Source organism: Amblyomma maculatum, chromosome 1 (genome assembly GCF_055883805.1).
Source record: "Amblyomma maculatum isolate TAMU_Amacu chromosome 1, ASM5588380v1, whole genome shotgun sequence".
Classification (NCBI taxonomy): domain Eukaryota; kingdom Metazoa; phylum Arthropoda; class Arachnida; order Ixodida; family Ixodidae; genus Amblyomma; species Amblyomma maculatum.
In genome coordinates this window covers 413,520,315-413,547,713 of record NC_139344.1, presented here as the reverse complement: position 1 = coordinate 413,547,713, position 27,399 = coordinate 413,520,315, and the positions used below count along the sequence as shown (strand labels likewise).

General features: G+C 46.1%; 1 protein-coding gene across 1 annotated transcript in view; it reads right to left on the bottom strand.

The window, feature by feature from the left end:
- Positions 1-1,108: 1,108 nt before the first annotated feature.
- Positions 1,109-27,399, bottom strand: part of LOC146208966 (endothelin-converting enzyme 1-like) — a 58,958-nt gene continuing 32,667 nt past the window's right edge. Inside the window, exons 2-4 of the mRNA XM_084579619.1 lie at positions 7,076-7,300; positions 4,460-5,172; positions 1,109-2,495 (exon numbers count right to left, since the gene is read on the bottom strand). Of these exons, the coding sequence (XP_084435745.1) occupies positions 1,109-2,495; positions 4,460-5,172; positions 7,076-7,300 (2,325 nt within the window). The remainder of the gene's footprint in view (positions 2,496-4,459; positions 5,173-7,075; positions 7,301-27,399) is intronic.

The window sequence follows — 27,399 nt, the reverse complement described above, 5'->3', positions numbered from 1 at the left end:
TTTGCTTTTCTACTTTTACTAAAATCAAGAGTGAGAGAATAATCAAACTGTTAGGCCGAAAATCTACGAATATAGGCCGCCTTCATATTGTCTGTGATTTCCATAGAACTTGAAAATTTCATTTTACTGCATTGGCAGCTTGTCTTCTTGCAAACGTTACTGAATACGGCTGTATGGCCATTGCATAATCAACGTTGGGCTTTTCTTCTAGCCTGCGACCGTATACATTTCAGACACGCAACCGCATTTCTTTCGTTCGCACCTTGTCTAAAATCAGCCGCAGTCCTTTGTTTGCATGCACAGAGATACGAATTCAGATAAGAATGTTAACTTGCAAAAAAAAAACGTGCACACTGCTGTTTTATATTATGTAAAAATTCAATTTGTATAAGCGTATGTCGGAAAAGTAGTGAATGCCGATACGTTATTGCACCAAAAGACATCGACGTAGTCTGTAAGAGTATGATTCTTCTGCTGCAGCTCAAGGGAAGACCCACTGCTGATAAAAGGTATCGGAGGAGTGCCAAATATTGATGCTCTGCAATATCTGGTAGGGGAAAGTGCACCGACGTAATGTGTTTTGAATAGTAGTTCCTTAATTACCCATGAAGAGCACTACACAAGGGAGGAGGCTCAGCATGTTACACATACACACATGTTCAGGGACCCTCTTTAACCCAATCTATTTTTTCCTAAGAGCATTAATTAACACATCAGAGTTTCGTTTTTGTCTCTCAAAACATTGATGGGAGGGTAAACGTTAGTGAGAATATCAGGGAAAAGTGAATTATTAGGATCGGCTAGCGCTAAAACATGTCCTTTGTTTATTTTGCACATATTCTACATTACAATACAAATTATCCCTATTACAGAATGCAACTAGGAGACGCAGGGGAATGTGGCTAGCATGAGGGTTGGAGTTTTTTGCCGTAATCTTTGCGCATAATGCACAGTCCTTTACCAATAGTCAGCATGGCGCATTATATTGAGCATTATGCCATAAAAGTAACAATTATAGCAAATAGGTAGCAAAACGAATCCACATATAAACCCCAACGAATTCGAAGTCCTTGCTTTCATCGGCTACTGCCACACATCTAACGTCATATCATTTCTCTTGTTTGAAGAACCTGCACTTAGCAGTCTGAGGCTTGCTGCAGCTGAATGCGTCCCGGAAGCCCTTGAAGTTCCTTACTACTTCGTTGCAGTGGACAGGGAAATAAGAAATTGCCTTCGCGGTCTTCTTAGCGCAAGTTGTCCGGCAAAGAGTCATGAAGAACACCTTCTCGTCCGTCAGTTCACTCGTTAGGTTTCGCTGGGCGCTCCTTGCAAGTCGCTCGAGAAAGACTGACTGCGCAATCTCGACAGCCCCAATCATGGCACCACGAGTTTTCTTCGCTTCGTGGTCCAACTCTGAGCACTGCAGCTTCCGCTTAAGAGCCTCCGCAGACTTGTTGGACATCCAAGATCCCGACTTATCCATGCTTCTGTTCGGAAGGATATACTGGTGCCGCTCTGCGAAGACCCCCATCATTGACAAAGCGAATAAAAATCCAAAACCACCATAAACCGAACCCAGAGTGCCGCTTGTGTAGTAGAAGGGGCTCAACAAAGCAGCAACGGCGACTTCGACAGAGTCGAATACGGAATCGTAGGCAACAAGTGGAGTCAAGTTCGGAGGTAGCCCACCGGTGTATTCTCGTAGTGACCCCAGCAGCAGATCACGATGGCAACGGCGGGCACTGATCCATAAATGAGAGAAGGTAGCCCCACTTTCAGGACAGTCGGCGTAGACCTTCTCCACCTTCAAGGCGTCATCAAACAGGTCGCTTGGCCACAGGCGTATGTGTACCGACTCCAGTTTGTTTGCCAGAAAGCGCTTAGCATCTGGGTCCAACCATGCGACCCCTTTGATGCTGTCCTTTGCTTTTCGCAGCAGGGTGTTAAGTACGTAATCAACCTGCCTCTTTTTCGCGGAAGATAGTGTTATGCGAGCAAACAACGCGACTATGAAAGGCCTGTAAACAGCTTCGACTTCCCTAGCGCAAAGCATTGTTAGGTAGGAAGACGCTATCTGCTTGTCTCCCATGATGTCTTCCAAGAGCGCTTTGTCCAGCATGAGGACGTACATCTGGACGAACTGCCAGGAAACATGAACCAAGGCGTCGGAATCACTCATGGTGCTTAAAAATTGATCGATAGCAGGTATAAAATGGCTATTTGCAAAGAGGACATCGTCACCATTATAGAGCGGAACTTGATCACTCAACCGCTCCCTCAGCGCTGTTATCCAACGGCTAAACAAAGTTTCTGAGGAATGCTTCTCTGTGTTCGACAGGTTGTAAAGCACCGCCGCTGAGTGTTGTGCAGACATCGCGATTTGTGTCAGCGTGGCTACCACGGTTCCCTGCACTTCAGCGCTGCGCTTGACGATGTCACCAACATCAGCACCAGGATGGCGACCCAGGAGAAATGCGTGTATCAGTTTCCAATACCTGCGAGTAAGTTGTGCATTGATTCATTATCCATGTTATGCGCGAATAAATTTGTCGGTTCAATAGAGGGGCACAGTGCTTTTTCTCCTGAGAAGAGAAATTCTCAGGCCAGTTTAAATACAGTTATCATTTAGTTACCGCCAGCAACGGTGTAAACTCATGAATTGGCACATTGGCATCGTCGACAAAATTCAAGCGTCTAAAGGTGATGGTGCACAGTACTTCAGTTTTACGCGACTAAATAGCATTAGCGAATCACAAACATACAGTTATCATTTAGTTACCGCCAGCAACAGTGTAAAATCGTGAATTGGCACATCGCCATCGTCGCCAAATTTCAAGCGTCTAAAGGTGATGGTGCACAGTACTTCAGTTTTACATGACTAAACAGCATCAGCGAATCACAATATTCTTTTAAGAGCAGTGCTCTTTGAACCTTCCTTCCTCACGAAATAAAATGAAGTGAAATAAAGGATGCATGACGCTGAATTATAATTGATAGGAAGAAGGATATTTAACTTACGTTAATTTAATATAAGCTTGAATAAACGGCCACGAGATCCAGTGTAGTTGCAACGTTGCTGCGCATCTCTGAACCCTACTTAGAGTTGGCCAGCGATTGCGTCGTCGGCTAGGCAGCCAGCCGTTTTCGCGTTCGCCAGGTGTGTGCTGTTTGCTACGACATTATCGAACGGATGGTGGCGCCCCTTCTAGGCTGATATTGCAGTAAATATGATCTTGGGTGTCCTGCACCGTCAGCCAGGTAAACTGCAATATACGCGTAACGAGCAACTGTTTTGCTTTACTGTGATTATCAAGGCGCCGATCGAGATCAGTTGGCGCCATTCATTTATAAGGAAGTAGTGCTATAGCAAGAGGGTGGTGCCACGAGCTGTCCCAACGTTCTAATTCATGGCTTGTGCATCTTGAGAATGAACGCACCAATGTGTGTGTGTGTGTGTGTGTGTGTGTGTGTGTGTGTGTGTGTGCGTGCGTGCGTGCGTGTGTGTGTGTGTGTGTGTGCGTGCGTGTGTGTGTGTGTGTGTGTGTGTGTGTGTGTGTGTGTGTGTGTGTGTGTGTGTGTGTGTGTGTGTGTGTGTGTGTGTGTGTGTGTGTGTGTGTGTGTGTGTGTGTGTGTGTGTGTGTGTGTGTGTGTGTGTGTGTGTGTGTGTGTGTGTGTGTGTGTGTGTGTGTGTGTGTGTGTGTGTGTGTGTGTGTGTGTGTGTGTGTGTGTGTGTGTGTGTGTGTGTACGCGTGTGTGCGTGCGTGCGTGCGTGTGCGTGCGATGTATGACTGGCAGAACCAAACAAATAATGCCACTTTTGTTAATTTTGTATGGACGGCAATTAAATAAAACACACCATAAAACTTTATTGATTAACTCAAGAACAACCGCTATTCCATAAGTCGTTTCAAAAACTCGATGCTGGAGTTAGCTCACTAACGTCAATGATGCCAGCGACAAACAATGATGCGCATCCTCTCCCTCTCAGCTCAGCGCTAACCCGTGAGCAAGAACATATGCAGAAAACAGGCTGCCGGTGCGCCTCACCACGTCCAGTCTCGCACGCATCACCTGGCCCGCCTAATGTGATGCTGCCACCACAAGAACCAGTCAACTTCGACTGGAAGCGGGTGCTTACGAAGGCTCGGTAAGGGGTTCCTTAAGTTGTAGCGAGCAGTCGCCAGAAGCAAACATTGAAAATTATTTTTGAGATAGAGTGTCCACCCAGAGCTCCTAATTTGATTCGAAAACTCAGAGACCGTATCTGCGGATTGGTTGCATATGAATATTACTATTCATATTGTTTCGTGGTCGCGACGGAGGAACTGTAAATTTCCATCACTGAACTCCGCATTTGCAAAAGTACGTGCCACGGTTCCCGCAAGCTGGGAGACGAGCGATAACATTTATCGTTGTGTTTTTAGAATTCCAGTTTAAAATTTCGAGATGAAGCCAGTACCTTGAGTAGTCGCCCGCTTCCATGACGCGCTGGTGATTTGCCGCGAAAACTCGTATGTAGCTCGGCCGACCAGGCAGAAACACGATGCGGCGGCCACCGGGTTCAAGAGGGTTCTGAGTCACGCGGATGCGAATCCATAGGGGCATCTCTCCGCGGAGCGCTATACCAACGAGAACGCTCGACGTAGATGCCGTCGCTCCTCGTGGTGGCTTCTGCGGCCAGGAGAGTCCTAGTTCTTCAATGTACTCAAGGAACTTCCATTTGTCTTCTTCACTAGCTGGACCACCCCTGGTGCACGTCTGGAACAGGCTCAATGGTTTCCTAGCAGTCGATACCACAGCAACGCCCTTTGAAAGCAGGTTGTCCAGACCTTCCATCCAGGCTATGCTGAGGTCGTCGAGCGGGCTTGTCGAGAGAAAAGGATATCGAGGGTCAGGGTTCCATGTGGAGCACACATACGCCTCGAAGTCGTGGCACGGGTCGACGCTCCGGTTGAGGCTGTGCGTCAAAAGTCGTTCGTGCTGGAGGCAGTCCGCCGTCTTGCACCAGTCATCCTGCTGCTTGAACGATACGGGCCCCGGAATGATTAAAGAGAGCGTCGTGAAGATGGCAACCACGATAAGCGCCAGCGAGGACACAAACACCAGCCTCTTCCGTTCTTTGACGCTCCATGCCTTCTCTTCGGCATCGCGGACATTCTCCTCCTGCAGCGCCTGTTTCCAGAACATATATTGTCGTTATTTTGGGACACTGCCGGCAATTCATGTTATGTTTCTATATTACAGCCGACCGTATTAGGAATACACTTGCCTGTTCTGCGTCGCGTGCGTGCACTTAACCGCGCCAAGCTTATTCTTCAGCGTGATGCTTCATTCGTTTTCGCAATGCCTAAGGTTAGGTGTTCCTAACACTCAGCGAAATTAATTTAACGGACTGTTACACCGCGCGTGCCATACGGCAGAACACAAATAAAATTAAATAGGCAACTCTATACTTGCTGTCGCAAGCAGCTGCTGCGGACTGTCGCATCATAGGACGCTAACAGTCAGCAATGTGACTCCTGTGTCTATGTATTTATCGCGCAGTTAGCGCGTGTCCTTATTACTTTCGATTTCCTGAGGGAATTTAAAGAAGGCCGAACAAACTGAAACCGGAACCGAATGCCACGTTGAATGCTGTCTCCCTGTTAAGGCCGATTCACACGACGGACTCTTGGTCCGTGGAGCGCATATTACGTGCTCACTCGTCAGTAAAAAATGGTCATTGGTCCAATGCTGTCAAGAGACTCGGCGGTTTAAAAGGCAGACAACACACAGGACAAATCAAAGTTGATAGAATTCTTTTAAGCCACTGGCAACGCCGGGAAGCAAAAAAAGGGATGAGAGAAGCTTTTGTCCAGCTTACCGACCCCCTCTGTCAAATTTCCCCTGTCCACACGCCTATCCAGACAGTCTAGTTGTATGTAGCATTGCTTTCGTCAGATCATGCGCGCTGTTATAGGTAACTGCCCCTCCGGCCCGGGATTGGTGGGGGCGACAGTGGGCACAATTAATCATCGGAACGACCGGTACACCAATGCACAATTACCTGTTATAGTGCGCATGATCCTGAATCGGGCAGTATGTTCCTGGCTTTCGCGGTGCTGCAGACAGCTTGTAAAACGGAGTATAATTACACGGCACCCCAGTGCAAATATTCGTCCCCTTTTATTGTCCCACGACTGCAGTCGCAGGCTGCGCGTCTGGGGGCAAGGTATGTATATTTCTGGGAGGAATGGCTGGTTGCCACAGCTAGCGCAAAAAGCTTCGCGGCCCGTCATTAAACCCCGCTGGAAAAACGACATCTGACATTTCTCGCTTCACTGGTTTGCAGGCCGACAGCATGCCTCACATATCAGTGACGTACGAACATTTATTACGCGGTCAGAAGACCGATGACCCGTCGACAGATTTGGCCTTTTCGAATGAATTCATTTACTTTGTAAGCGCAACATAATTTAGTCTGTTGGATTTTTGAAGGAAAATCTTTATTACGCAGTGCAAATCCAAGGTCTTCGTGCAAGTCACAAGCCCCCACTGCACATGAGCCGTAACCTTGGTAACCAGCTACGCTGCTCCACAGTAGTTCTGCCGGTGCGCACGCTCAAATAAGAAGAGGAAGGTAGCGGCATCCCAGCCGATGCTTGCGTCGGATCAGAGAGGAAGAGAAGGATAGTTTCCAAACTGTACCTGCGCGAATTCGCCGAGAGCTGACCGAGTGGAGCAGGAAAGCGTCTGCCGGCACCCCATGCGGAGGGCATGAAAGTGGATTCTGCCTAGAATGTCGGCGATCTTTGAAGCGTTCAAAGAGAATGCTGGTTGTTTTCGATGCAAAACACGGTCGCCCGAAGCTAAAGCATTTTAAAAGCGAGAGCCTCACTATTCTACCTCGGGCAGCCGTCGGCGACAATGCGGTTTTTCCCTTGAGATAAGCTAGATGTCAAGTCATAAAAGAAATGGGGCATTGCGGCTGTTGGCCGAGTAGAGTCAACGCCACTTAGAAATTCTAGGTGACGCTGTTGGAGTTGGGAGTGTTGCCAAGGCTAGCGTGGTAGCATTATAGAAGGCTGCGCCCGACTAGGGTTGAGCCCTGCTGGGAGGCTAGGCGCGCTGCAGAGCCAGGGTCGCTAGCTGCTACTTCCCCTTCGCAAGCGCGCGCTAGGAATGAGGCGAAGAGGCCGTCAGCGCAGCGGCCCAATGCCGGCGGAGAGGTAAGCAGCTGCTCCTGCTGCCGCCACGCATGTCGGGTGCGTGTGCTCCTGCTCAGGGGCAGCGGGTTAAAGATGGTGCATTCTAATAAAAACTGGATAGACATGCACAACAAATGCGTTATCTTCATTGTACACTTTCAGCACATTTGCAGCGACAGGGACCGCAACATCATCGCGAAAAGACTTTCACCTCACTACCCTCTCCTTCGAGACTAAAGTTCACGGAGAGAGGCCAATAGAGCGGGTGTCGGACCGCCTCCAGCAAAATCCATGATTGCCGGCAAAAGTGCTACGCACTAACGATTTGACGTCAATATGACTTCAATGATCACATGTTTAACGCAAATATATAGAGGCAACGGAGACGCGCGGTGTACCAGGAAAGTGAAGCTTTCGGTGTCTAACAGGGCTAACTAAAGCTAATCAACAATAAATTTTTATGAACCAATTTATAGTTTATAAGAAACAATATGAAAATGTTACCTTGACCTTAATAGCAGTAGATGTCCACTATTCGTGGTGTCTACCCACTTATAAAGCGACTTCCTTGAACCAGAAATATAACTTATGAAAAGAAAAATTCTGAATAAAATAACTGATTGAAAGTGAAATGTTACAGGTGTTTTACTGCAACATTCAAAATTTTCACTCTATCAATATGTTCGAGGCATGGTTAATCTTCCCCCTCATTTCTGCTATGCACACCTAATTAGAGCATTGGAAAAACGGGTTGCCCAGAACAGACAAGGCTCGAGTCGGATGCGGCATAACCTGCAGTATCAAATGAATTCGTGCAAGCCAGAAGGCCTGGTCCACCGAGCCGTGCCGCGCCGGTCGCCACAGTTTGCCCCCGCTAAAGCATGCTCCCAACAATAGGTTTGCACACACACATACACACACACAGCCCCGCCGGGGTGGCGCAGTGGTTACGGCGCTTGACTGCTGTTCCCAAGGACGCGGGATCGAATCCCGGCCTCGGCGGCAGATTTTCGATGGAGGCGAAAAGCAAGGTGCCCGTGTGCTGTGCAATGTCAGTGCACGTTAAAGAACCCCAGGTGGTCGAAATTTCCGGAGTCCTTCACTACGGCGTCTCTCATAGCCTGAGTTGCTTTGGGACGTTAAACCCCACAAACCAAACCAAACCAAACCACACACACACACATGCACGCAAGCACGTACGCTTATTGATGTCTTAGTCATTGCAACCGCGTCTTCTGTGCAGAGGCGTTTCTGCAGTAGTGGTCGATCAGTCTTCTAAAGTTAGATTTCTAAGACCGCTTTCATGTCAAAAATAGGGGGGAGGGGAAGGCATGACTACCCAGTAATAGAGCGAAACCTATGCGGCAGCGATAGCCTCTGTAACTGCGCCTCATGAATCATCGTTGAGAAGGCTTCCTCTCTCCCTCTTTCTCTTTCTGCTCTATTAGAGCGCAGCTCGTTTCTGGGTTTCGCGTCGGCCTCGTAACCAGCGCCTCCACACTTTCATCCCCCCAGTTCGAGCCGGCGCTTGGCAACCGAAGCCTCGCAGGAAGCGCGGAGCAGCCGGAGACCGATTGATTTATAGGAAGGGAAAGGCGAGGTAACTGTCTCACTTATTTTCTGTGGACACCGCAACCGCGCCGTAAGGGAAGGAATGAAGGTGGGAGTGAAAGTGGAAAGAGAGAAAGAGGAGCAGTAGTGCAGGGCTACGGTGTAATTTCGACCACCTGGGGATCTTTAACGTGCGCTGACATCGCGCAGCACACGGACGCCTCTTCGTTTCCCCTCCATCGAAACGCAGCCGCCGAGGTCGGGTTCGAGCCCGGGTACTCCGGCACAGTAGTCGGGCATCTTACCACTGCACCACCCCGGCGGGGCACACAAGGAAAGGAAGGGGGTTTGGGGGGGAGGGGTCGCCGGAGGAAGCGCTAGCAGCGACTGTCTGATGCCGCTGCCGCCGCTAGCGAGTCAAGACAACGTGACCGCGTAGATAATAATAATAATTGGTTCACAGGAAGGGAAAGGCCCAGTATCTGTCACACGAGTTTGTGGACACCTGAGCCGTGCCGTAAGGGAAGGAAGGAAGGAAGGTGGGAGTTAAAGTGCAAAGAGAGAAAGAGGAGCCGTAGTGGAGGTCTTCGGAGTAATTTCGACCACTTGGGGATCTTTAACGTGCGCTGACATCGCAAAGCACACGGACGCCTCTTCGTTTCGCCTCCATCGAAACGCAGCCGCCGAGGCCGGGTTCGAACCCGGGTATTGCGGACAGTAGTCGGGCGTCTTACCACTGTACCACCCCTGCGGGGCATGACCGCGTAGAAAAACTGATTTATTTTTTATAGGAAGGGAAAGGCGCGGTAACTGTCTCACTTGTTTTCTGTGGACACCGCAACCAAGCCGTAAGGGAAGGGAGGAAGGCGAGAGTGAAAGTGGAAAGAGAGAAAGACGAGTCGTAGTGGAGGGCTACGGAGTAATTTCGACCACCTGGGGATCTTTAACGTGCGCTGACATCGCACAGCACACGGACGCCTCTTCGTATCCCGTTCCTCTCGCTCGTAATGCGTCCCACGGCTGTGACAACCTCGCGAGGAACTTGTATAGATCTCGTCTTTGAGAATCAAGCATTGGTGTACCAAGTCGAACATATTATCAGTATTATATTATTTCTCCGACCACAAAGCTTCCTTCATGACTGTCAAGAACTGTTAGTGGGGTCTTTGTTAAAGGAATACGTGTGAAAAATAAAAAAAAATTCTGTGATAGCGCATGCAAGTGTTGCTCGATTTCTTTGCCTCAATCTATCGAAAAGGTGAAACAGCTTATTTGCTGCGCTCAAATTTCGCATTAGGAAGTAACGTAATCGTCGGTAATTTTTTTGTTCCTGAGTTCACACGAGGCAGCACAGGCTATGCATCGTTTTTTCTTCTGCCTATAGTCGCAAAAATAAGGATCTTTGGAAGGAAAGGCGCTCAATCCGTTACACTTTTTCTGGTTTGGGGTGGTGCAGTGGTAAGACGCGTGACTACTGTGCCGAAGTTCCCGGGTTCGAACCCGACCGCGGCGGCGGCGTTTCGAAGAAGGTGAAACAAAATGGCATCCGTGTGCTGTGCGATGTCAGCGCACGTTAAAGATAATAATAATATTAATAATTGGTTCACAGGAAGGGAAAGGCGCAGTATCTGTCACACTTGTTTCTGTGGACACCTGAACCGCGCCGTAAGGGAAGAAATAGTCAAAGTGGATGGAGAGAAAAACGAGCCGTAGTGGAGGGCTTCGGAGTAATTTTGACCACCTAGGGATCTTTAACGTGCGCTGCATCGCACAGCACACGAACGCCTCTTCGTTTCGCCTCTTTCGAAACGCAGCCGCCGCGGCCAGGTGGTCGAAATTACTCCGCAGCCCTCCACTACGGCTCGTCTTTCTCTCTTTCTACTTTCATTCCCACCGTCCTTCTTTCCCTTACGGCGCGGTTCAGGTGTCCGCAGAGCAAGTGTGACAGATACTGCGCCTTTCCATTGCTGTGAACCAAATTTTATTATTATTATTATTATTATTATTATTATTATTATTATTATTATTATTATTATTATTATTATTATTATTATTATTATTATTATTATTATTATTATTATTATTATTATTATTATTATTATTATTATTATTGGGGCGTAACATCCAAAGGCAATTCAGGCTATGAAAGACGACATAGTAAAAGGCTCCGGAAGTTTTGACAGCCGGGGTTCTTTAACTTGCACCGACATCAGACAGCACACGATCGCCATGATTTCGCTTCCATCAAAATGTGGCCGCCGCGGCTGGGATTCGAATCCACATCATGGGTACAGTATTTGAACAATTTTGTACTGAGAGCTACATTACGTGCAAATCTGGCAGGTGGGACGTCCACATTTACTTCCCTTGCTTCATCCTGACAACTTTGAGCGGGTAACAAACCCCTTCTCCTGTCCTAAAGCACTATACACAGACCAGTCTTCGTAGCCTCAGTCAGCATCACATGCAGGTGGCCACACCAGACCCTTTTACGCGAAAAACCCACCTCGCCCGAAGTCAAGAAGTCTTCTTGAATAAGCTCATCGTTCATGCGGCTTATACGCTCCGTATATTGGCCTGCTGGCGTCAGTATACAGAGGAAATGAGTTCGTGCCACCACTGTGCGACTCTAACGAGCGACGGGATATCTCATCTACTCTGGGATTGTCCTGCTCTTTCTACTGGACGCTCCGAGATTGAACCCAACCGCCTGAACCACCGTTCCCTTCTAGAAACTGATGCTGAGAAAGATATTTTTCAGGCATGTCTCCCTTAAGCCTGGTGAGAGCAATAAGATTTGAGTGACGACCTATGCAAACAATGAATATTCTGCCTACTCCCCTTTAGCCCCCTCTAGGGCCACGAGCCTTCCTATTCAATAAAAGACGTTAAGTTAAAAATCAGCATTGAAAACCTACGCCCCATATCCCTCACGTCGTGCGCAGGCAAACTCATGGAAAAGGCAGTCCACGCACGTCTCTCCAACTATCTAGAGAACAACGAGCTACTGCCACACACGATGTTTGGATTCAGAGCACATCTGTCCACCCATGATGTGCTTCTGCAACTCAAACGCGAAGTCATTGATCCAGCACGCAGAAACAGTGACCGAGCACTTCTATCCCTCGACCTCAAAGGAGCGTTTGACAATGTCAAACATTCCACAATCCTCCAAAATCTCCAGACCACCAACTGTGGCCAGCGAGTCTACTCATACATCTATGATTTCCTTAAAGACAGAACAGTCAACATCAGCATCGGCACTAAACAAACAACGCAAGTGAAGATGGGCACGAGAGGCACTCCGCAAGGGGCAGTATTATCCCCACTTCTGTTCAATATTGCACTCCGCAATCTTCCACCTCTTCTAAATCAGATACAGGGCATACGACACGCCCTGTACGCTGACGATATAACCATCTGGACAACTAGGGGTAGTATGGGAATGATGGAAGAACAACTACAAACAGCGGCAACAACAGTTCAGAATTATGCACGAGCGTGTGGACTAACCTGCTCTCCCGAAAAATGTGAACTCCTAGTCTTCCGCCAGCACAAAAATCAGGCCACGATCGACATCCACGTTGACAACTCACCCATAAAGGAAGTTCAGACCGTTAAGATACTGGGTCTATGCATCAATAACAAGGGCAACAACCACCTCGCCATCCAGAAACTCCGCCTCGTGAGCGAGCAAGTCGGCAGGATGATCGCCAGAATAACGACGCGGAAATCAGGGATGCGCGAAGAAGATACTCTCCGACTGGTGCAGGCCTTCGTCGTGAGCCGCATCGTCTATGCGGCACCCTACCTTCGTCTCAAGAAGTTTGACATCAAGAACCTCGACGTCATAATCAGAACAGCCTACAAGAAGGCCCTGGGCCTCCCTCTTACGACATCGACGGACCGGCTTTTACGACTGGGCGTCCACAACACGGTAGACGAGCTGATTGAGGCACACCTCACGGCGCAGGTGGTACGACTCTCCACGACTCTGACTGGCCGACAAGTCTTGAACGATTTGAACATCAATTGCCCCGAACAGCTAGACCCTAAAAGCGACATCCCAGCCTCATGGAGAGGACAATTCAAGGGAACTCCATTACCGAGGAATATGCACCCCGACTTTCACCAGCCAAGAAGACAAGCACGAGCGGAAGCTATAAAAAGGCACTACGGCGGGCGCGAGGGCGTGTTCTATGTCGATGCTGCGGGTCCTGAACAGGGAATGGCGGCCGTTGCGGTAGTACACCAAGATAAAACAGTGGATGGACTAATATTACACAGCCATGACACACTGGCTGCGGAGGAAGTGGCAATTGCCCTAGCTGCGACACACACTACCTCAGAATACATTCTTACAGATTCACAGACAGCATATCGCAATTACCTCAGGGGCAGGATTGCACCGCTAGCAGCTAAAATCCTGCAAGATAGTTACACCCGTGGCTACCAACCCATGGATAAACACTTAGTATGGGTACCAGGTCACCAGGGCATCCCAGGGAACGAGAGCGCACACGCCTCAGCCCGAGCATTTCTCCCCCGGGCACCCAATACGGATCTCGTGGAACCTCCTATCCCATTGCTAACTTACACCGAAATACTTCAGCACTTAAGATTATCTCGCCGGGTCTACCCTCCACCGGCAAAGACACTAGACAAAGGGGAGGAGATACACCTCCGCAAGCTACAGACCAACACTTTTAACAATCCACGCAGACTACACGCAATAGATCCAGAGTCATTTGACTCACAATGCAAATTCTGCGGGGAGAAGGCGGACCTATACCATATGGTGTGGGCATGCCAGCGAAATCAGACTGTAACTATTAATAACCAGCCAACGCAGGAGGGGTGGGAGGCAGCTCTGACCAGCTCGGACGCAAGGGTTCAAAAAGAACTCATCGGAAGAGCGCGGACAGCAGCCTACGCCAATGGGGTTCCGGACTGAGGACTCCAACCGCCGCTACAACCTCCTAATCATTTTCATTAAAATATTTTTACCACCACCACAGGAAGGGAAAGGCGCAGTAACTGTCACACTTGCTCTGTGGACACCCGAACCGCGCCGTAAGGGAAGGGAGGAAGGTGGGAATGAAAGTGGAAAGAGAGAAAGAGGAGCCGTAGTGGAGGGCTACGGAGTATTTTCGACCACCTGGGGATCTTTAACGTGCGCTGACATCGCACAGCACACGACGCCTCTTCGTTTCGCCTCCATCGAAACGCAGCCGCCGTGGTCGGGTTCGAGCCCGGGAACTCCGGCACAGTAGTCGGGCGTCTTACCACTGCACCACCCCGGCGGGGCAATAAAAGACGTTCAATCAATCAATTTTGTGACAGATAATGCGCCTTTACTTGTCCTGTGAACTGATTTATTACAATATTTTATTATTATTATTATTATTATTATTATTATTATTATTATTATTATTATTATTATTATTATTATTATTATTATTATTATTATTATTATTATTAATAGTATTATTAATATTATTATTATTATTATTATTAAGCACTGCATCTTGGCGTCTCGTTTTAGCAAGGCGTTCTTCTCTTTGGTCAAGCGTCTAAGCTATTCTGCATTTTGGCGTCCGGACCGGTGGTGAGGCGAGCGTCTAGGCGTGCGCCAGCTGCACGCTGTGACGTCATTCTGCTGCGGCGGTTGCTAGGCAACAGCTCCAGGTCATTGTGCGACCACGGCGAATCTGGTGCCGCCGCTAAAATAAAAGACGTTCAATCAATCAATTTCGCCGTTTAGCGGCGGCACCAGATTCGCCGTGGTCGCACAATGACCTGGAGCTGTTGCCTAGCAACCGCCGCAGCAGAATGACGTCACAGCGTGCAGCTGGCGCACGCCTAGACGCTCGCCTCACCACCGGTCCAGACGCCAAAATGCAGAATAGCTTAGACGCTTGACCAAAGAGAAGAACGCCTTGCTAAAACGAGACGCCAAGATGCAGTGCTTAATAATATTAATCAATCAATCAATCAATCAATCAATCAATCTTTATTTAATGTGCGCAGGAACAACCATGTGGTCTTTGTGCTGCAGCACAAAAAAAAAAAAATGAAAAAGCACAAACATGTTTACACACACAGAGAGAACACAAAAAAAAGAAATAAATAATACATGAAATGAAACTGAGACGAAAAGTATCACGGAAATTAAGCAAACAATGAGTATCATCACTTATATACACAGTGAGAGAATTTTTTAGCACACCAGGAAATAAAGAAAAAAAAAAGAACGGTAGGTAGAAGAGAAAAAAAAAAAAAACAGATGACTGACATTGATTATAGTAATATAGAAATATACATAAAATAAACAACCATTCCAGGCGCAACAAGTGCATGGTACTTAAAACACAGGCTAGAAATACAGAATAATACAATAAAGAAGTAAAATTGAACAAGGGACAGTAAGATTCGAATATAAAGTTTAAAATTGAAATATAAGCAAGAAACGGATAAAAAGTAGTTCAAGATACAGACAGCATTGAACAGGAGAAAAAGCAAAAAGTGAAGTAAATACAATTTAAGGCTAGAAAGTGGGAGTTATATGTGATAAAGTACTATTTAGAATACAACGCTACGAACATCCAATGTAAATGAACAGAGCGAGTTTTGGAAGATGTCAAGGTGAGGACAAAAAGAGTTAAATAACCACTGCATCCTGTCCAGAGGGGAGTGGGAATGAAGAGGAGAAACCTGAAATGGTCTGAATTCCCTCATGCTCTTTCGCGGAACGCGCAGTAGGATGTACTCTAAGAGCTGAGGGCACATAATGTGGCCATGAAGGAGTTTGTACAGAAATATGATATCAAGTCTGATACGACGGCAGTGAAGGGAAGGAAGATTCAGTTGGGCGCTCCTGGTGGAGCGAGAGGGGGAAGTTGCGAAAGGAAAGCGATAACGAAATATCCGTAAAAATTTTTTTTGTACTCTGTCAACCTTGTCCAAGTTCGATTTGCAAGTGCCATTCCAAACAACCGACGCATACTCCAAGACCGGGAGGCATATGGACAGGTACAGTTTTAGGAACGGAAGTGGAGTATGGAACTCTCTCGAAAGTCTGCAAACGAATCCGAGTGTGCGCATAGCCCGCTGAGCAATGCGTTTAGTGTGAGAGGAGAAGCTGAGGGTGCGGTCAAAAAGTACACCAAGGTCATTAATTTCATCAACCCTATCCAACAGCACAGAATTGACAGAATAATGGTAGAGAAAGCTATGTGTTTTACGAGTAAAGGACACAACCCTAGTTTTGGAAGAATTGAGGGTAAGTCGATTCATCGCACACCAATCAGAAAAAGCAGATATGTCCGATTGCAACAACACGCAATCTTGAAAAGAATGTATTACCTTGAATATTTTTATATCATCAGCATAAAGAAGAAACGAGGAGTTCTTTATCGCCGAGGAAACATCATTAATAAAAACGGAGAAGAGAAGCGGGCCTAGTACTGAACCTTGAGGAACTCCACTCGTTGCAGGGTAAACGAAAGAAGTCTGTCCATTGACACTGACAAAGCAGAAGCGATCAAGGAGATAGTTGCGTAGGAGGGCTACGAGAGAGACTTCAACGCCAGAGAGTAGAAGTTTTTCAAGAAGTAGTGAGTGAGTAACAACGTCGAAAGCTTTGCTCATATCACAGTACACAGTGTCAACCTGACCCCTCTGAAGGACTGCTGCAGAGGCATACGTCATAAACGTGACTAGGTTGGTGGAAGTAGAGCGACCCGACATGAAGCCATGTTGATTCGGTACTATGATATGTTTGAGATGGAAGGAAAGTACGCTGTGCAAAGCTAATTCGAAAAGCTTAGAGGTTGCACATAGAAGAGAAATCGGACGATAATTGGAAACATCAGTTTTGTTTCCAGACTTGAAGACAGGAAACACGCGTGCCATTTTCCACACGCGAGGAAAGGCAGCATTTTTTAAACAGTTATTAAATATGGCAGTCAGTACTGGTACGAAGATATAACTGAAGGCTTTTATTATGGCAGCTGGAATGCCATCAGGTCCAGGAGACAAAGATGGTCTCAGACGCTTAAGACTCTCAGTTATCAACTCCTCGTCAAAGAGAATGGAATTAGATAGTGCACCAGATGGGAGGCAAACGGAATCACAATGTGGATGTTTGTAAACGGAGGAAAAATGTTGTGCAAAACTGTCGGCAACATCCCGAATTTCCGAACCCTGAGAGTCAACTAAGCTGATACTTAAATCTGATTTAATGGAACGCTTGCGAACGTAACGCCAGAACTGACTAGGACGATTTGAGGCATACCTCTCTAAAGACTCAAGATAGGAGTCGTAGTCCCGCTTGTATAAGCGTTTGCAAAGAGAACGCACACGGCGAAACTCATCTGCCCAATTGTGAAACCCAGGGCGTTTCGCTTTACGATGGGCCCGTTCCTTGAGCTTTAACGCCGTTATTAGTTCCCTTGAAAACCAGGAAGGGAACTTCCTACGCGTAGGAGTATGCAAAGGTATGTACCGACGCATACCATCAAGAACTATTTCTGTAAAGCGACTGACTTGTCCATCTGAATCATTAATGTCATTTAAAAGGGACCAGTCGACGGAAGAGAAGAAATTGAAAAGACCGACATAATCACCGCGTGCATACGCGAAACGGGGCGAATTCCCCACCCGATCTGAGTTAGTAGAAGGTGAGGCAGAGACAGCAGTAGTAACTAGAAGCGGAGGGTGAAATTTGTCACAGCGAGTCAGCGGTATGTCCGAACTCGAGACTCGAACACTTTCAAAATTCGATAGACAGATGTCAAGAATATTACCGCAACAGTTTTCAATGAAATTGTGTTGCTGCAAAGAGTTAAAGGCTATGAAATCAAGTAGAGCGTTACACTTACTTAATATGTAATGATTGTTGTGAGAAGAAATAAGTGAGTTCCAGTTGATACCAGGAGTATTAAAATCACCTAAAATAAGAAGTTTGTGTTTGCTATGACAGGTTATAACATGTTCGATTGAGAGCAGAACATCATCATAGGCTGAAGGAGGTAGATTCGGAGGAATGTAGAAAGCTGCAAGTAAAAGTTTTTCATGTCGATTTAAAGTGAGCTCGAGCCACACACATTCTTCAACAGTTTCCAGATCGGAACGTCGAACACACTTCACAAAACTGTCAATAGCAATGAGCACTCCACCTCCTCTTGATTTGGGACCTGTTTCAGGGCGGTCGCTACGAAAAACAGAGTAATTATTTGGAAAGAAATCATTGGAAGGAATATCACTTGACAGCCAGGTTTCGGTAACCACAACAGCGGTATAACAAGAGGACAAGACGCTAGAAAAAAATTCTGATCCCTTAGTCCGAAGACCTCGGGCGTTTTGATAATAGATATCCAAATTAGGGGCCACTGCAATTTTGCGTCAGTTCAGAGGGATGAAGCATATCGTTGTAAAGCTTCCCACGAAAGTCCTTGTATATGCAACCCATCGGCCACATCGAAGGCTCAACAAGCTTACTGTAGGATTCTTCATCAACTTCAATATGGAAGGACGAGTAGGAGTCGTACCTTGTTTTCAGCTGCCGGCAGGAAATGGGAGTAATATTCACTGATTTTAGATGGTTGGTAAGGTCTACCGATGTAGTATCGGGACTGAGTTTAGAGACGAAAATAGTCTTCGGACGCTTCTTTTGGTAAATGGCAACGTTCAGGACAGATGAGCTCGATGCGCCAGTAATGGCTCGACTTCGGTGCTTCTTCATCTCACTGGGTAAGTCAACCGCACGGCGAGGAGCAGAGGCAGAAGATGAACAGGGAATATCTCCAGGAGTCATCCCTCGATGAAGAGCGGCGGAGTAGTCCACAGATGGCTGCTCCTCACGGGTAGGATTGCCCACAGAGACAACGAGAGGACGCTCGACGAGAGGACGCTCACACTGCGAAGCAGCGCACCGCACAAGCTCCTGGCGTAGGCCGCGAACATCGGCACGTAAAGAGGCGATAACCTCGGCTTGTTGTACGAAAGCCCGCGAGTTCTCTACACGAAGGCGCTCGTTCTCTTCCCGTAGCTGGTCAACCTCATCGCTCAGAAAAGAGATTCCCTCAAGCGCGTCGAGGAGGAGAGCCCGTAGCGAGGCAAACTCACCGCCATGTTCGCCGGTCGCGGCTGAAGGGGGAAAACCGGTCGGGTGGCTGGGCAGGAGCGGGGCACCAGGGACTCTAGCACCACCGTCGCTAAGACTAACACCGTCAGACGACGACGACGCACACAAATTACACAAGAATGGCCGAGAGCCGGACTTCAGAAGTTGCAGCTCGTCATCCGCCCAGGTGACGCACTTCGTGTGAACACGTTTCGCACAGTCGGCACATCGTAAAAACTGCTGCTTGCCAAAAAACGGGCGGGAGCACAGCGCACATGCGTCCTTACTGGGCGCCATCTTGGAAAAAAAAAAAAAAAAAAAAAAAAAAAAAAATAATAATATTCATAATAATAATAATAATAATAATAATAAAATATTGTAATAAATCAGTTCACAGGACAAGTAAGGCGCATTATCTGTCACAAGCTCTATCGACACCTCACCTACGTTGTAATGTTGTGGTTGTAAAAAGAAGGAAAAGAAAATGCACGGGCCTGCTACTGGCTCTGTTGCTGAGCCACCTCCGCTGTCTCATGCGGACAGAAGAGAAAATAGGGAAGAAAGGAAAAAGAAGAGGGAGAGAAAGACGCGCGCAGTAACAACAGCCGTCGTCCACCACCGAAACGGTGGCGGGTGCAATGACGGCCAACAATAAATCAAAATTCTGTGGCAAGCTACCCACCTGTCCCAGCCCCATCAGGGGAGTACTTAAAAGTGCGCATTCACTGGCACAAAGCACGCGCAAAACAGTGGAAAACGCAGTAACTGAAGAGGCGACACGGCATCCGTGTGCTAGGCGATATCAGTGAAGGTAAGATCACCAGGTGATCGAAATTACTCCGTAGCTCTCCCCTACGACTCCACCTTCTCTCTTTCCACTTTCTCTCCTGCCTTCCTACCTTCCATTACAGCGTTGGAAGGCGGGAGAGAAACTGGAAAGAGAGAAGGTGGAGGCGTAGGGGAGAGCTACGGAGTAATTTCAACCACCTGGTGATCTTTAACCTGCCCTGACATCGCCTAGCACACAGATATCTCTCCGTGTCGCCTCCTTCGCAACGCAGTCGCCGGAAGAGCGTAAAACGCGGCGCTTTGCAGCTGCAAAGAGAGAATGAGCGTATGAAGGCGAATAGAATAAGGCTTAAGAATCGAGTAAAACAGCGCTAGGGGATTCTTAAGCATGTACCAACCAGTCCGTATTTGTCCTCTCCTGGAAGAGAGTAATGGCTTACGAAACTTAGATGCCAGACTGGCATAAGGGAAGAGATGTAAGAGAAAAAAGGAAGGTGTGAGTGAAAATGGAAATAGAGGAAGAGGAGCCATAGTGGAGGTCTACGGAGTAATTTTGACCTCCTCGTTATCTTTAACATGCAATGTTTACTAATATTTGGTTTATAGAAACAGAAATGCGCAGCATGTGTCACTCATTTTCTGTGGACACTGAACCGCGCCATAAGGGAACGTAGCAAGTTAGGAGTGAAAGCAAAAGAAAAAAATAGAGGGTAGCTTAGACGTCTCTTAACAGGAAGGCGAAAGCCTACCGTTCCTCTTCTATCATTTGTCTCTTATCGTTTGTTCATCGATTTTTTCTTACCATTATCGCAAATCGTCATTTGACATGGTCGTTTCCTAGTTATATGAGACATGCAGACTCGTGCCTAGTCATTGTAGTCATTGCCAGTTATAGGTAATCTTTTTTACTCATTTCCAGCCAGTAGCAGCCATCACAAGTCGTCCTTTGGCCTACTGGTCGTTCCGTAGTCATATTGACTCATGCCTAGTCGTTGTAGCCATGCGAAAAAAGCTGCGCTAACGAAGCAAGGATGAAAGAAAGGCTGGACACACGCAAACGCCGCTTTTTGCGTCCAGCCCTTCCTTTGACCTTGCCTCGTTAGCGCAGCTTTTTATTTTATCGAAGTATGGACAAACTATCCCGACCAGTTATATTATTGTAGCCATTACCACTAAGCATGTTTACTCATTTCCTGACCGTTGCAATCATTATATGTCGTCGTTTTATATACTGGTCGTTCGATAGTCAAGCTGAGTCATGTTTAGTCATTGTAGTCATTACCATTACTAGTTAAGCACGTTTACTCGTTTCCAGTCACTTGCAGCTATTAAAAGACATCGTTTGACATATTGGTCGTTCCGTAGTCGTGTAGAGTCATACTTTTCCGTTTTAGTCATAACCACTAAAAGTCAAGCATTTTTACCCATTTCCAGTCAGTATCGGTCATGGCAAATCGCCGTTTGACTATTAGTCGTTTGATAGCCTTTTAGTCATTTTATGATGATTTTGATCATGTAGCTAGACAGGCTTCCGCATTTAAATAGAGAATGAGATGCGGTATTGAAGAGCTCTGACCACCTGGGGTTCTTTAACGTGCACTCACATGGTAAAGCACATGGGCGCTTCTTCGTTTTGCCTCCATCGAAACGCAGCTGCCGGCAGTCGGAATGAAAACCGGGTACTCGGGCACAGCAGTCGGACATCTTAAACGCTGCACCTCCGCTGCGGGGATTTTTTATTACAATGTAAATACGCAGTATATGTCAGACTTTAGGGAATAGTGAAAGGTGGGAATGAAAGCGGAAATATGAGAGATATTGTAATGGTAGAAGATGTCTGCCTGGTGCTGAATCTAGTATGCTAGGCAAGAGTAAAATAGTGGCGGGCCCAGTGGCGGGCTCTGGAGTGAGTTTAGCCATAAGGGTGACTTCAACATGCACTAACATTGCACAACACATGGTTGCCTCTAGGTTTAAGTTAGGTTTTGGGTAAAGTAAGACGCAGTATACGTTTGGGTTGACATTACAGAATAGTAGACGCCCCACTTAATTAGGTTAAAGTCACTTGAAGGTCAAGTTTAGTGTCAGGCGATGACTGGCTTTACCTAGGGTAGTGAAGCTTTCACATCAATTGTAATTGGTTAATAAGAAGAGACATAGTATCTGTCAAAAGGAGGAGGGGGAGGAAACAACTTTATTCAACGCATTACTAAACATCAAGAATGTCCTGAGCCAGGATCACCAAGGCCAACTGAACATCGAGCTCGTCAGATGCTAACCAAGCCCGCCACGTTGGGAGAGGAGGGCGTGGAAAATGGGGTAATTGAATTGCGACACAGGCGTAAAACATGCAATGTTGCAAGTTTGCATAGTGTTTGGAACATTTTGAGCATGCGGGGGAATGTATGAATAAGTATAGAAATGATGTGGTAGGAGTAAGCAGTGTATTTAGTTGTATGCGTCTAATAATGCGTATTTATTTATTTATTATTTATTTTATTTACCAAATACTGCAGGCCCTAACTGGGCCCTAGCAGGAGGGGCGAAAAGAATACAATGCAATAAAATATGAATTCATCAAAACTAACATACTAAACACAAGTGACAAGCAAATTACGATAAGACATGTTGAACACTAACAAGAAAATATACACCAATATGAAACACGACTATGGTTAGTACGCCAGCAATTTATCAATAGATTCAATGGACATTGTTATATCAGAAGGCAGCTTGTTCCATTCTTCAACAGTACGAGGGAAAAAAGAATACTTAAATGCATTGATTTTGGCTTGATACGGAGTTACACATTGTGCATGATGATGTCTTGTTGGACGTGTTGTAAGGGGCGTAAGATAAGGTTCAGGGCTCATAGCAAGTTTGTTGTTTTTTAGCAAAAATAGATACTTCAGTCTCTGAATTTTTCTTCGTATTTGCAATTGTGGGATGGAGTTCTCATTCATTAAAATGGAGGGAGAGTTAGATGTGCGGTACTTTGAAAATATGAAGCGTACGGCTTTCCGCTGGATAGCCTCCAATGCCACAATATTCTTCTTGGTGTAAGGATCCCAGACTGTGCAAGCATACTCTAGTTTGGGTCTGATGAGGCTGTAGTATGCTAACTGCTTTACTTTGGCAGGGACATTTTTAAGTTTGTGGCGAAGAAGGCCAAGTTTTCTGTAGGAGGATGAGCATGTATTGGCAATATGACTGTTCCAACTTAGATTGTTAGTTATGGTAACACCAAGGTATTTATATTCTGTAACTTCTACAAGAGGATGCGATGGGAGGGTGTATGGAAATGAATGTACTAGTTTTTTGTTGGTTATTTTCATAAAAACAGATTTTGCGGCATTAAGCTGCATATCCCAACTACTGCACCATGTGTGAATTTTCTGGAGGTTAGAGTTAAGGAGAATTTGATCTTTAGGGCTATTTATTTCGTTGAACAAAATGCAATCATCAGCAAAGAGCCTGATTTGGACTGGTTCAGATATGGCAGTAACGATATCATTTATATAAATGAGAAATAGCAACGGCCCTAGTACACTTCCTTGTGGAACGCCTGAAGTAACTGGTAATGGATTTGAGTGATAACTTTCAACGTTAACAAACTGTACACGGTTGGTGAGATATGATGAAACCCACGTGACTACAAATTTAGGTAGACCAATTAGTTCAAGTTTATAGATTAGTTTTGCATGTGGTACAACATCAAAAGCTTTTTGAAAATCTAAAAAAATGGCATCGACCTGCCCTGAGCGGTTAAGGACTGTTGCAAAGCTGTGGATAACCGATATTAGTTGGGTCACAGTGGATAAACCTTTCCTAAAACCATGTTGAGCAGAAGAGAGTACACCATTGTCATCAAGAAATTTGGTTATATAATTAGCTAAAATATGCTCTGCCAATTTACAACATGTCGAAGTGAGTGAAATGGGACGATAGTTAGCAACAAATGCCATGTCACCCTTTTTAGGAACAGGCACAACGCAAGCTGCTCTCCAGTCGGGAGGTAGCCTTCCTGTGGCAAATGAGGTGCGAAATATTATTGCAAGAAATTTAGAAATAATTTCTGCATAACGACGCAGAAAGATGTTGGGGATTTTATCCGGACCAGGAGAAGATTTAGTCTTGAGATTCAACAACAGTGAAGTTAATCCTTGCAAAGATACTATGTCTGGATCAGGGAAACAAAATGCATCACTGCGCAATCTACATGGATTTGGAATTGAAAATACACTATGGAAGTGTCTGTTAAAGTGTTCAGCGATGTTAGTTTTGTCAACAAGAATTGCACCCTCATGTATAATACGGTTAATAGGCTTTTTCTTTTCTGCTAGATAATTCCAAAACTTTTGAGGGGAGTCATGAATAAATCCTGGTAGTGTGTGCTCAAAATAGTACCGTTTTGCTTTCTGAATTTCTTCAGTGAGGTTCAATTTGAGAGTTTGAATTATAGGTAAGCAGGCTCCTCTCCGTTTCAACCGTTTAATTTTCCTCGTAAGATGCACTATGTTTCGATTGATCCAAGGATTTGTTTTACGTATTTTCTTCATTTTCGTCGGAACAAAATTGTCTATGCAGTGGAAACATTTTTTTAAACTTTTCCCATAATACAACAACGTCAGATTCATCAAAAAAGTCAAGACAATATTCAAAATAATCTAGTACACTTTCATCATTTGCATGGGAAAAATCCTTGAAAGGAATTGTTATAGCGATAGGATTTTTGTTCATATCACGCACAGGAAATGAAATGTGGACCATACTGTGATCAGACAAGCCGCATTCAACTGATACTGATAAATTCTGGGTGGAACGACTCAAGAATACAAGATCAAGCACAGACGCGGAATCGCCTTGCACACGTGTTGGTTCTCTGATAACTTGTTGCAGGTCATGACAAAGCATTATGTCACATAACTTATCCGCATGTGCACCAAAGCTTGAAACAAGAGATGGGCAATCCCAGTCGATTCCTGGAAGGTTGAAGTCTCCCGCCAATATAATCCTGTCACCCTTAAATCTAGACATATGATCAGCAAGTTCGTTTAAAAATGTTACTGGTGAATCTGGAGGTCGATAAACTGCAAAAACTAGGAAAGACTGACCGCAACAGGATGCTTTTAAAGAAATACTTTCATGGCCAGCGATTTGCTTTAGATTAATAGCGCAACAGCCGTTTTTTACAAGAACCGCTACCCCACCCCCACGAGAAGGCCTGTCACAACGAAATACTTGATAACCGGGTGGAAAAACGTCTGTGTCATCAATCTCATCTCGTAGCCAAGTTTCCGTAATTACAGCTATGTGCGGATCATATTCAAGTAATATAGCCTCAAGTTTTTCTGTTTTGTTTAGAACACTGCGTGCATTAAGGTTTATTAGTCTGAATATGTGATCACTCGGAGCCGCAAGTCAAGGTGTTTGCGAGCCGCTCTGATGATCTGACCTGTCAGATTCTCGCCTGGAAGCCTGGCCTGGCAGCTTCACTCGTGCATTTTTGGTGTCATCCCATGCGTACAGCGTTCCATTCATAAGAAGCTTATCGTTACGTAGAATTACTTTTTTGCCGTTTTTCTTTTCTTGTTTGGCACTTTCCCACAAGAGCTTGCGTTTTCTCAGTGTGTTACGAGAATAATCACATTGCAGCGATATGTCTTCGCCTTTAAGTTTAGGCGCATTCTTCAAGACTCTGTTTTTCGTTATAATCCTGAAAAAAGACAATGACAGGTCTTGTTTTCCCCGGCTTACCAATCCTGTGGATCCTTCCTACAGAAGAACATGAGACTCCAAGTTTCTCGGAAAAAATATCCTGAAGTACTTTTTGCTTAAGATCGTCGTCGTTTTCATCGGATTCTTCTTTTACTCCGAACACTAGCAGATTTGATCGTCTACTTCGATCTTCTAAGTCGTCAATCTTGTTCTGAAGAGAACGCACAGTGTTTTTAAGGGTGTCTATACGTGTTATTTGTTTTTCCAATTCCAAAAATTTAGAGCACAGATTATTGACTGTTTTTTGAACATTAGCCTGCTGTTCCCTAAGGGCTGTTATCTCGGATGTTATTTTATCCTGACCTTCCACCAATTTCTCCAAAAGTTCCCGAGTGCCTTGTTTATCGGGGCCAGGATTCAACTCGACATCGCCACAGAGCAATAATTCGCACACACAATATGCATCACACGCAATTTCTAAGCACTTTTGTGGGCACGGCAAAACCAAAAGGAATAGGTGGTCGCTCTTAATGGTAGAATAATAGCCACAAACCTGCACAAGGCAGAAGATTTGCGTGGTAGCTTGACCAAATAACGTAACACCCAATCCTAACCCAAGCAGATGATCGGCTCGCGATGCCAATCATGTTCACCTTAAAGATTCCACGATCATCTACACAGATGCATCCCTAACTAACGACGGAGCGGCTGCTTACTCAATTGAGAGATGTAGCTATGTAGTGGCACATACACTCGGTCTCTACATGGATCCTCCTCCTACAGCGACTCACGAGACCCTGCCAATAGTCGCTAGTATTCACGATCTCGCACAGGCACCCCCTAACCCTTCAGGATATACCATATACACTGATTCAATACAGGCTATACGCCATTCATACGGGTCGCATTCCTGAAGAAGTGCCAGATGATTTGCATAGAGCTCTCACCAAACTACATCCCACCACTGTCACACTGAGGGGGATTCCTGGCCACGCTGAAATCCCAGGCAATGAGGTAGTGCATCGCCTTGCCCGCGAACTTCAACACCGGGCGCCTGGGATTCCCTGGCCTTATCCACCCACGTGGGACCCCCTATTCTTCACTACAAAAAAGAAATAAACATTCACTATGACAACATGAGAGCAACTCTTTGTACACTACCTCTTTCTGATAAATCACTCACTACCACGCAAATCTGTCAAGAAAACTTGAAGGTAAAACTGAGGCTTCCGTGACGCCTGCATTACCTAGCGTATGAACGTACAGAACGACCGAGATGTGACGTGGCACTCTCAGCCAAATTCATGTACAGATAGAGTTATCAAATATGTACATATCAGATAACTCGAAGCGAGTTATCAGCTATGTAAAGGGAAGAATTTTCGGAATCACACCTTATGCACCTGCTGCCTTCGAACCGAAACTCATTCGAATAGACTGCCGCAGTTCCATTGATATGGGGTGTTTTTCCACGCCATACCGTTCAGATGTCATTCGAGAAGACGTAGCAGCATGGAGACACTAAAGGTAAATAAAAGGGGCACTGCGCACAAAACGACAAAGACAAGAGGAGAAAACCACAAGAGCAGTGGTGACAATCAAGATTTTGTAGCGATAGGTTAACTCCGCAAGGTAAACCCAAGGTCACCGTGTGCGTCCGGTGATCTTCGAACAGCTTCAAGGACAAGTCGGAAATTAGACCACAACTACATTGGGTAGCTTTCTTCCCACCAAAGGTCAAGGTCAAAGGTCAGTGGACGTAGGGAGCAGATTAACGCGTGAGCAGCTGCGTGGCGAGACATATAATGGCTGACGTCAACCTCGAGTATATATAAAGGCGCACCGCGCGTCTTGATCAACGCTGTCGATTCGTACTAGGTTTATTCGAACCAAAAAACTAAAAAAACTGTCATTTTTTAGAATGACAGGTCGACCAATGGCAGGTCACCACCGCACCGCCCTGACGTTATCAGCTGTATCGGATGCGGATGTTGAAATCTGCTGCTTTCAATTTCTGCCAGTTGCTTA